Here is a 12266-nt window from a genome sequence, read left to right as displayed (position 1 = left end):
CTAGGATTTTCAGAATGGTCCATGAGCACTGGCTTCAACTTAAAGTCACTAGCTGCATCAGTCCCTAACAAGCTGTCCTTTGAAAGTTTGAAGCCAGGCATTGACTTCTCCTCTCTAGCTATGAAAGTCCTGGATGACGTCTTCTTCCAATACAAGGCTGTTTCATCTACATTGAAAATCTGTTGCTTAGTGTAGGCAACTTCATTAATGATCTTAGTTAGATCTTCTGGAGAACTTGCTGCAGCTTCTAGATTAGCACTTGCTGCTTCACCTTGCACTTTTATGTTATAGAGATGGCTTCTTTCACTAAATCTCATGAAACAAACTCTGTTAGCTTCAAACTTTTCTTCTGCAGCTTCCTCCCGTCTCTCAGCCTTCAGAGAATCGAAGAGAGTTAGGGCCTTGCTGTGGATTAGGCTTTGACTTAAGGAAACGTTGTGGCTGGTTTGGTCTTCTAGCCAGACCACTAAAACTGTCTCCATATCAGCAGTAAGGCTGTTTCGCTTTCTTATCATTCATGTCTTCACTGGAGTAGTACTTTTAATTTCCTTCAAGAACTTTTCCTTTGCATTCACAACTTGGCTTTTGGGTGCAAGACACCTAGCTTTCCACCTATCTCAACTTTCAACACGCCTTCCTCACTAAGCTTAATCATTTCTAGCATTTTATTTAAAGTGAGAGACATGCAAATATTCCTTTTACTTGAACACTTAGAGGCCATTGTAGGGTTGTTAATTGGCCTGATTTCAATACTGTTGTGTCTCAAGGGATAGAGAGGCCCAGGGAGAGGGAGAGAGATAGGGAACGGCTGGTTGGTGGAGCAGTCAGAACACACACAGCATTTATTGATTAAGTTCGCTGTGGTTTGTGGTACCTGAAAACAGTTACAACCAGAACATCAAAGATGCCTGAACACAGATCACCATAACAAATAAGCATGATTCTAGACACAGCACAGAAACAAGTGAGCAAGACAGGCCACATCCCTACCCTCACAGAACTTACAATCAAGCAGTGGAAGCAAAAAATAAACAGATAAACCAATGAAAAAAATAATTTCAGTGCACTATCAGTGTTATTGAAGAAGTTAAAGTGGATGATAGTAACGACAAAGGTTCTATTTTTGGAAAGGTGGCCTCTTTGAACAGGTAACACATAATCTATGATCTGTATGATGAGAAAGAGGTAGCCAGGTGAGAAGCAGGAGGAAGAGTACTCCAGGCAAATGAAAGACTAAGTAAGAGGCTCGGATGTGGGGAGAAGTTTGGGGTGTGGTTGTACCACAGCAGGCTTGGAGGAGCAAGGTGGGGAAGACCTAGGCTGGATAAGGGATTTGAAATATTTTTTTCCCAAAGATAATGTAAAGATGAACCCTTTTTTAGAAATGAGTCTGAATGCCTCTACACAATTTTATTATTTTACTATATACAGACAGGACAAACTTTTGCATTAGTAAAGCCACAGAGATTCTAAATCATGTGTAATTTACTTATTCAAAACGCATATAGAAAATAAGGCTGAGGTAAGTGCTTAAATATGACTTGTTTACAAGAAAAAGAAAAGTTACAGCATTTTCACCACCTCAACTTCAGAACTGCATTCTGTTTGAATCTGAATGGGTCTACAAATACATTATCATCTGGTTTACCTTGTCCAGCAGGTAAAATCTCCGAAGTACTGAGTTTGAACTCACTCATTACTACTGAATTAGTCAAATGATAAAATATTCTTTAAATTACGGGATGTAATTTTTGGTATTAGTGCAATCTATTTTCACAGCATTGGTATCATATTTGTGGTATGTAGGAAACGGCAAATATATATATGTATATGTGTGTATATATATATTTATATATATATAATGATCAATAATTTACCTGAAGATTAGGCAGCTCTGTAAGGTAAAATATCTACACGTATAAATATAAAGACCCCAGGCCACCTGAGATTGAAGGGTATGGATCAAGCATCTGAATTATAGCTTTGTAACCAACTCCCTATGTGATCGAGCCTGGGCAAGTCTCTAACCCTCTTTGAATCTCTTGTCTCTCTCTCTCTCAAAACTAGAAGCTATTATACCTTACTAGGCTGAAAAGACAATGAAACAAAAATATCTAAGCATCTGGCACATAGAATGAACTCACTAAATTTTAGTATTTCTCCTTCTTCCTCCAAATATGTTTCTAATAAAGATAATAGCATTTACAATATGGGAACAATAACCATACAGATTTCATTTGTCTCCTTTAATTAAAATTTTATGGTCATTTTCCCATAAGAGAAAAAGATAGAACAAAGGAACTGTTTCTAAAGCTCTTTATATATCACGCTCAGAATTAATACCTAGTTTTTGTGATTGTTCTGCTGCCTGGAACCATCCCATTGTGACTGTCTAGCTTCTCCCCAGCTTCCACTGTGTTCCCTTCATCTCAGACACAAACACGTGCCCAAGTGCAGTAATTCACAGTTAACTGCATGTCTTACATTAAAAGATAAAAATAATGCACAATTAATTGGGGGAAATTGTCAGTTGGTGAATGAGTCTCGCTCATTACACCTCGTGCACAGGATGCACACCAAGTGTGTGTTCCAGGCAAGAAGATTCAGTCCATGACACTGAGGGGAGGTGCACGGCACAACCTTTCTGTATCGCAGTCTGGTCTGAAGAATCAAATGCTTTAAAACACTGAACATTACAATTGCAGCAGATACAGCTTTCTCTATAAGGATGTTCAGTACAGGACTGTACATAACAGTGAATAATTAGAAAGAACTAAAATTTTAATTGATAAAGGATTGAATAAAGAGACTAGATTTGGGCCATTAAAGGAAAAATCTAAGCTGTTACAAACGATTTTTTCATATTTAATAACATCAGAAAATGTTCATGACACATTCTTCAGTGAAAACTGTTTACAAGACAATATGTTTCTTTTCTTCAGGATATATAATAGGTGTAAGAAGCAAAAAGAGAGAGGAGGAGGAGGAGAAAGGTACTGAGAAGTACCTTGTTGTATATAACAAAAATGTTAACATTTCTTATCTCTGAGTTGTTCATACTTTCTAAAGTTTCTAATTTTCTAAACAACTTTCTAAGTTTTTTAAAATTAAATTTCAATTTATTTCGAACCTGATACTATAAAATGTCAGTGTTAAAGATCCATAAGAATCTTTTAAAATGAACTTACCTATTATAATAAAAACATCATCATAAAATTAAAAAATAATCCCCAGTAAGCAATTATATACAATCCTATTATGCCTTTGATTATATAGACAAAATTAATTTTGTAAAAATGTATTTTATAAATATACAAGAAAACCATGTTCAATAAAATTAACTGTTCAATACAATAATTTATTGAAACATATACTTTATAGTATAGTATTAACACACCAGAAGAAAATCACTATAAATCCTTATTAATTTACTGATATTAACAAACTACAAAATAAGTTCGTGGCAAACCCAATAATCTCAAGTTTGAGGAACTGCAAATCTTCACTCCTCTGCCCACCTACTCTCCCATCATTTCCTACCCTGTAATAGAAAAGACTTCACATTTAGCCACCTAGGATTATTCTATGCTAAAATCTGGCAATAAACAACACACACACACACAGAGTTTCATTATTTCTACCAAACTAGATGGGAACAACTGACAAAGTTTTGCAACATATCACTAATCATGCTAACTTTTGTTTTATTTCACTTTTAGGAGAAAAGAATATACAAAACTCCACAAAGCAGATTCATCCCAAAGATACTGAACAGTCTACTAACCTTGAAATAAGAAAGAAACATTTCCTGCTCTCTTTTACTTATTAAGGGATAAGGTGGAAAAAGATAATCATATTTCAGCAAAAGCCCACATCTCAACCTCAGGCATCTTCATGTCCCAAGGGTAATATTTCCATTCCACTCTTAATGGAACAAATTTCTAATCAGAATATGTATTCAAAAATAATTGAGGCAATGCAATGTCAACACATCATGCTGTCAGCAGCATTCCCTGGTGCTGGGAATCAACTCAGCACAGTCTCTGGCATGACAGACAGCCAGGGCAACGCAGAAATGTCAGACTTGAGGGAGAGAGGCGGGCTAGCAAGGATGATACAACAGTTTTGTTCTCCTTTGGGAGCTTAAGACAGGGTTTAGAGGAAAGTTTCTAAGCTAGAATAGGTCAAGCCTAAAACTTTTAAGGAAGGGATGACTTATAATGGGTCCAGGCTAGGACCTCAACTTTTAAATCAGAATAGATATCTACTTTTGTAAAGTTATTAAGAATTGTTGAAACAACAGTCACTTTCAGAAAGGTTAACACCGCCCCCAGATTTTTTAATTATTAAAATCTTAGGGCAACATATACCATTGAATATATTTTATGATGCCCTGAAAAAGTCCAGAGGCTTAAAGTGAGATTTCTTCAAGTTTGACAACATATTGATAACTGCTGAAGCTGGGTGATGGATAATGGGGGTTCATTATACTATCCTTCCACTTTTGAATGTGTTTGACATTTTCATAATACAAAAAATGAAGACAAATTAGGTTTCTTTCAATATATTTTATGCTCAAAGTTTTGCTGACCTTTCTTTTGGAGATATATGAGATCTGATTTATACTTAAGATTATTTAAGATGCCAACGAGCAGTCTGAATTTTTAAAAATCCACCAAGCATGATCTTGATCATTAAAAAAAGAAAATTTCTTGACTCCTGAAAAAATTTTACCGTGTTCTATAACGATAGAAGTGCACCTAAACAAATGCAGTGCCACCATCTGCCTGGCATTCTCACAGTGTGACAAAATAGACTGGTAATTAACTGCTTTCCTACCGAAATCTGCCAGCTTTAACTCCCCCGTGTCACTGATCAGAAGGTTCTGTGGTTTCAGGTCTCTGTGCAAAATGTAACGCTGGTGGATGTAAGACAGCCCTCGCAGCAACTGAAATAAAAACAACTGAAAAAATAGGGAGACAAAAGTTAAAATCTGAACACAGGTAAATGCCAGCTTCCACATACAGTTTGCCAAGCACTTGTATTTAGTGAAAATGGGTACCCATCATTAAATTTCCTACCAAATTATTTAAACAGAATGCGCATAAAGGTATGGAAATCCCTAACTCATTGAGAAATAAATCTGAAAATTTCTAACAAACCTATGATGTCAACCCAGAGTGATACCTCCTCAGCCAGAGACATCTACAATCCAATCTGTGTTCTATAAATTAAGCAAAATGGAAAGAATCAATTGTTTAAAACATTTATTTTCCTCAGGCCTGAACTGATGTTGGAGACAGAAAAAAAAAAAATCTACTCATAACATCATTAAAAGAAGAATTTTTTACCAAGCTTATGTAAATGTGCACATATTTAATTCCATAGAAATGACACAAACATAGTACCCAAGGATTCACCCATTAATATGCTTTAAGGAATGGAAAGATAAGATGATTTCAAATAATTAAAACAAAAACAGTCACATGGTCCAATTAATACTATGCTGTAATTACATTGCTTTTGCACATATGGCCTTAGAGATTAGGCTGTTGCCTAAAGACAGACATTATCTTCACTAATTACAGCGCAGACCCATCCTAAAGGGATAGAAAACAGAGAAATCAAGAATTCAAGAGCAATATTTTTGTAAGAAGTAATTTTAAAAAGGAACTGATGGCCTTCTCTGTTTAGTTTTATATTGTATCATATCAAATGGTTCTATTTTGATAACAAAAAAACATGAATTGCTAGGCTTTCCAATATTCTGTTTATGAAAAAGAGAATATTTTTAAACAATTTTCTTGCCAAAATAATCCTAATTGACATACTTTTTAAAAATAAAAATAAAAACAAATGTTTTAAGTGCCATCAGTATTCTAGTCTATAATCAGCTAGCAACAAAGTGCAGTTTCAGGGATATTTTCAATGAGTTAGTTGTCAAAGATTGATGGTATAAAGATTCCAGAATATTCTACTGGAAAAGATCAGCAACTCCTTGAGGGCCCTGGAAGCTAGTATTTCTAGACTATTTTTCAACTAACTCAAGGCTACAAAAGCCACATAAATTTTTTACAGGGTAGATACCTTGAAATAACAGTAAGATGAACTCATTTCAAAATCTCTGTGTGTGATAATAAGCTGTGCAGCAGTGAAGGCCTAAGATCATTATTTCCAGATCTAAGTATCGGAAAGTAAAGTCTGTTCTGTGTTAGCCTAGATTAAATTACTGGCTCAAGAACCTCAGACAGTCTCTCTAGACTCCTTCTCTCAATCATTCCTGTGCAGCAGATGGAAAGACCTAACACCATCACCAACAGCTTCCAGTCTCATTCCATACGTCTAATACCCCCTGCAGCCTGAAGCCTAAAGCTTACAATTTCTAAGAAACTCCATATCCCTTCAGTTTAAAAGGGAGAAAGAGTGAGCCAATAAAGCCATTTTGTGTTTTCAAAAGATTAAAAAAAAAAAGAAAGAAACACAAAGGCAGATCACGTAACAAATAAACAATTTCAAAAATAAACTGATTTTGAAAATAAAGCTTGCGTTTTACAAGGTGCTAACTGATCTGGGGCCTAGCAGAGACTAATCACAATGTGACTGTCTATTTAACCATGGCAATGTGTTTTAGTTTAACAAACAAATGCCACCAAGTGCCAGCCACCAGTCTATGCATCATAGAACATGACCTTATTTAATCTCTGTAACAGTTTTAATGAAGAAGGTACTACTATTATCTCTGCATTGATGAGGAAACTGAGAACAGTTTCTCAAAGTTACACAGCAATTAAGTGGCAGAGTCAGGACTCAAACCCAGGCAGTTCGACTCAAAAGTCCATGCCCTTAATCACTCCACTATAGGAATCTTGGCCAGAAACCAACACAAGTAAGCAGTGTTGACATAGAAGCTGCTTCCTCCAACCGACAGGATAATGTCTGGGCATCTAACACCATGGCTTTCACGGTCTCTGAGCTGGGCCCCGATTCCAGCTGGGTGCCCAGCCGTCATCACTCTACATTCCCTGACTCCAAGCAATCTCGCCCAGCTCCACGCTCAAAGCACACTGCTCTTCACGCCTTACCTTTGCTCTTGCCTCTTCTCTGACAGAAAAGCCCTCTTCCCCTTTGCCTGCTAATCTCCATGTATTTCTTAGGTCCTCAAGAATCACTCCTCCCTGGAGCCTTCCATGACCACCTCCCCAGGCCTTCACTCCCTCTACAGGTCTGTGTGGGGCAGCCTCTGCATGTCTACCACAGTATGATGTTACCCTACCTCCCACAGACTGGATGCCTTAACAGTCTTCCTAATCTGGGTACATAGATGACACTCCTATACCAGTAATGTGATTACTGAACTGAATTTAGAGCAGATACAAAACTAACAGATAGAAAACACTGGAATAGATTCTCTAGAACCTAAGGGTAGAAGTGGGCAGATCAACCGTCCCAAAGGGCTCTTCTTTTAATACTTTTACTAATTAGTGAAAATATATAATCCTCATACGAATACAGAAGCTATTCAAATAGGATATCACATAAAAGGAGATTAAGAAAATCAGCTTTAGGAAAGGATGCAACTACACACTCCAATTACAATCGTATACATGACAAACCAAGCCCCAAACACTAAGTTATGCCCCCAAACAAGTTTTAGGTCATTAAGCAATGCACGAAGCTAAGTCAGAACAAATCCTTGTAGAATAAATTCACTCAGGATTTATTAAGCGCCAACCATGTGCCAGATGCTGTCATGCAAGAGAGATGCAAAGGTGAACAGGAAACAAGATGGGAGTCCCTGGACTCAAAGAGCTCACAGCCCACTTGGTATGAGAGACACATAAACAGATGACTGCCACTTAAAAAGGCCCGCTCTGTAACAGCAGCACGAGCTGAGTGTACTTAAGGGGCAGAGGAGGGAGGCTCTAACAACAGCAAAAATGTAGACTTGCTCCTGCCACGATATGGAAAGCAGCCTGTGCAAGGGAGCCAACTGCAGGAAACCCGTCCCTCTGAAAACAGCATTCATTCCACAGAGAATTGCAATAAGGGGCCAGCCCAATGGCATAGTGGTTAAGTTCACACACTCTGCTTCAGTGGCCTAGGGTTCGTGGGTTCAGATCTCTGGAGCAGACCTACACGTTGCTCATCAAAGCCATGCTGTGGCGGCATCCCACATACAAAATAGAGGAAGACTGACACAGATGTTAGCTCAGGAACAATCTTCCTCAAGCAAAAAGAAGAAGATTGAGATGTTAGCTCAGGGTCAGTCTTGCTCACCAAAAAAAAAAAAAATTTAATAGGAAAATGAGTTGAGCATTCACTAGATGCACAAGGTGAAATGATGTTATGCAACAAACTCTTGCTATTTTGAGGGGAAAAACTGAGGAGACCAAGCAAGCAGATCACTTAGATAAGAAGAGAAGCTTAAACAAATAAATGAAAAGAAGACGATAAAAACTGTAAAACTACCAACTCACCATCATAAAAGTGATGGTGGCAAGGGGAGAGCTGTCTTCATCGAAACCATTAGAAAACTTGGTGCTTTAGAAATAACACTTTAATATGTTTAACAGAATATGCACTGCTAGCTAGGTGTAGGAAGGCTGTAAGGAAGCAGTGGCCATGCTGAGTTAAACAGAATGTGTCCCATGGAATATTCTTTGAGAATGTCTTGAGAACTCAAGTCTTGAGACTTGAGAACTTGGGGATCTCTTCCTTTAGACAAGCAGGCAAGTACCTAACTTTCCCATGTAAACTTCTAAGAAAGCCTCTTCACTTGGTTGCTGTATAAATCACCACACAACAAGCTATGCTTAATCTTTGTGGAAACCAGAGGGCACTGTGGGAACAAGAAGGACCACCAAAGAGGGGCCACATGCAGAGAAAGACTATAAATCAGCTTTGCTACTTGCTAACAGAAGTTAGTAAACATGGAGGCAATCTCAGGTACAGATTGAAAAGAAAAGAACAGAGACTAATACTAACTGAAGGCTTGTGCTAATTTAAAGGCTGTTTCAAGTACTTTTACATATATCATTTAATCCTTTCCATCTATAATCTGGTATTTTTCCTGTGCTTTTAAACAAAGCAGAAAACTAAGGCTCCAAAAGCACAAGAAATTTACTCAAGGTCATCCAACCATCACACAGCGCTCGTGAACTTTCCATTATACTTCATTACCTTAAATGAAGTGGGGCTTCATAAATGCATGGGTGAATACAACCATACATCCAATATAATCAGCACTTTTAGTAAGTGAACCCAAGTTTGTAAAAGTCTCAATTAGCATATTATGTAATGCGCATATGATTCTCGAATTTCTGTTTTCACTATCTAAAATTCTCTTAGAAATAAATACCACGGCAGAAGACAGCTTTCTGTACTGAAGTTGATAAATTAACATATTTGAAATTCTCTTCCTATCTTTCTACGGTAGTCATAAGGTCTTCCCAAGAATACTTTGTCACCTCAGGATAGTCTACTCAACTTTACAAAAGGATATTCCTCCAAATTCTTCAGTATAATCACTGAAGATTTCTATTTTAGTTTGAATATGTTCACTTTCTGCAGTAAAATTGATACAATGAACCATGACACTTTGCCAGCAGCAGATCTATCTATAGCCCATTTGTCTTACCATCCCCAGCAAGAAGCTGCTCATATTGTCACTGCTATGGCATACACTTCTTACGAATATCCTTTAATACTTTTTCTATTCCCTTCTGAAACTCTTTAGACTTTAAAATCGATAAAAATTATCAAGATAAAGCTTTTTATCAAAACATTTAGAGTAAGTTTGGCACACATAATTGGACTCAATATATTGTATTTATTACTCAAAAGAATTATTGGAACTTGCAATGAGCAACAAATTTTATATTCCCCACCCGCTTCAAGTCTAAAGATGTGTGGTCAGATGCTCTCTGTCTCAATGTTTATAATCATTAGGTTCCACAAAGAGTCTGAAATACCTGCATTATTTAATATATGCAGTTCCACTTAACATGAGATTAAGCACGGTGAACATCTTGCAGATTGTCAAGGCATGGGTCAACTTCCTTTAAGGAATGTCCAGATTAGCAATGGGCCCTATGCCTTATGGGTATACCACCAATTCTTATAAAGACAGTTAGCTAAGCTACTTTTCTGTCATTTGGGGACCAAGCTTAACATCTCTGTATCTTGGGTTTCTCATCGTGAACATGACTGATTGTCTTAGATACCTTTAATATTCATTCATGTTGTAAAACTTTTCATTTCATAATTTTATGAATAACAGAAATAGAAGGGACTCTACAAATCAAGCAACTCTAATAACTGCCATTTACTAAGTGTTCACTATGCTATACTTTGTGCTAAGTGTTTTATAGTCAGTAGATAGTTTAATTCCCCCAACACCTCTGACAGGCAGATATTATTATCCCTATTTCACAGATAAAGAAATACAGGCTCAGAGAAATTAAGTGAATTGGCTAAAGGGACACGTAGCAAGTAAGAGGTAGTACTGATACTTGAACACATTTCTGTCCTGCTCTGACACCCACAATTAAGAGTACTGCTATTAAAAAAGTATGTGTACTATTTGGTTAGAGTAGCTACACATCGTCTGAACCCAAGGCTAGAAAATGTGACACTGGCAAATAAACCAAAACTGTACATGGGTCATAAATACTTCAAATAATATGCCCCATGTTTAACACCATATCATTTAAAAATCCACAGGGTGCACAAACATTAAATTACCCATACATCAAACTTTCTAGAAATGAAAAATAATTAGAAACTTTGAGTACCCAAAATATCTAATGAATGTGAAAATATTTTGTAAAATGCATCAATAATGGTTTTATTATAATTTTAGGTCTTCTTCAATTTTTAAAAGTCACAGAATGATTCGTTATGATTCATTCCATTTAGCTGAGTTTCAAATTTGTAAATACCTAATCCAAATATCAAATCCTAATTTGTAATACAATGTACACAGTACACACTCCAATAGTTTCTACTTTACAAAGCTTCACTGCAATTCTATGTGTTGAATTTTTAAGAAAGAATACGTAGAAGGTTATACAGAGACATAAGGGAGACAGAAATAAAAATCTAGATAATCAACATTATGGTATAATTTGTGTGTCACTTTGGACATACTTGACAGTATTAAATGTGCTACTGGGATGGTGTAAGACACATCTATTCATGCCAGGGCATCAGGTCACAGATGTGTCCTTTTTTGTCGTGTACTACAGATGTGTCCAGCTCCTGGAAAATCTAAGTAGCAGGGACTGTTTCTCTTGCCACTTTTTGCCCTTTCTGAGTTCTTCCATTCAACTTTCTGCTTCTTTGTTCCACTCTCTTAAGATCCTGAGATATGTAACATGTTTCATCACTTGTAGATAACATAATAATTTAATTTACATTAGCTAAGCTACGTACACATTAATATCCTATTCCCAAAGCTGATAACTTTTTGGAGAGGAATAATTCAAAAACGAAGAATTTCAGGTACTTGGGCAAACTCTTGGGGGAAAGAGCTTGCAGACTTTCTGTGAGCCTTGAGCAGACCAGCTAAGCTGGCCTCCCATTCTGCGCTCTCTTCCTGCCTCGATGCAATGGTGGCTATCAAGCAAGGTGTTGTTCCAGGCATGGAATAGCCCCCACTGAGCAGGCAGATTGCAGCCATGGGAACCAGAGCTGGGATACTTAAAAGGAGTCAAATGGGGATTGTAAGACTGATCTTTGTTTTGCCAAGTTCCTTGAAAGAAGCTCTAATTTACTAAGTAGGTTTCCAAGTTACTAGGATTTGTATGTATGTTGAAGAAAATGGGGATGGCCAAAGATGAGAATCTTTGCTTTAATAATGGCGGTCAGTAGCCTAAAATTAGTATTAGAAATATTCCCTACGTGAGTAGAAACAAGATGATCAAATTTAAGCTACCGACTTTAACAGTTACCCAAGTGCTAATAAAATCTTCTTAAGACCTGTATTGTCAAGTTTCTGTTTGTGAATATAGTTCAGAATTATACAACCGACCTTACTGATATGCACTTTTTGGAACTAAAAAGAAAGAGCATGAAATACAAATTTTTATGCAACTTCATTTGTGAATGTATGCTACTCTCCCCCAACTACAGGGCCATTCTGTCTTACACACAATGAAAAATTACAGTTTAAAATAGTTTTACTGCCTAAAGTAACATCTTAGACACTAAATCAACATGAATAGTCTTAATATCAATTGATAAGGCTAATGTAACTTTTTAAAAGA

At 36.8% G+C, this 12266-nt stretch overlaps 1 protein-coding gene across 6 annotated transcripts in view; it reads right to left on the bottom strand.

The window, feature by feature from the left end:
• CDK14 (cyclin dependent kinase 14) overlaps positions 1-12266 on the bottom strand; it is a 549770-nt gene that overhangs the window by 256946 nt on the left and 280558 nt on the right. For all 6 annotated transcript variants that reach the window (XM_023639167.2, XM_070264492.1, XM_070264491.1 and 3 more), the window contains one exon: positions 4840-4963. In XM_023639167.2, coding sequence (XP_023494935.1) covers positions 4840-4963 — 124 coding nt within the window. The remainder of the gene's footprint in view (positions 1-4839; positions 4964-12266) is intronic.

Source organism: Equus caballus, chromosome 4, assembly GCF_041296265.1.
Source record: "Equus caballus isolate H_3958 breed thoroughbred chromosome 4, TB-T2T, whole genome shotgun sequence".
Classification (NCBI taxonomy): Eukaryota; Metazoa; Chordata; class Mammalia; order Perissodactyla; family Equidae; genus Equus; species Equus caballus.
This window is presented reverse-complemented; position numbering and strand designations above follow the sequence as displayed.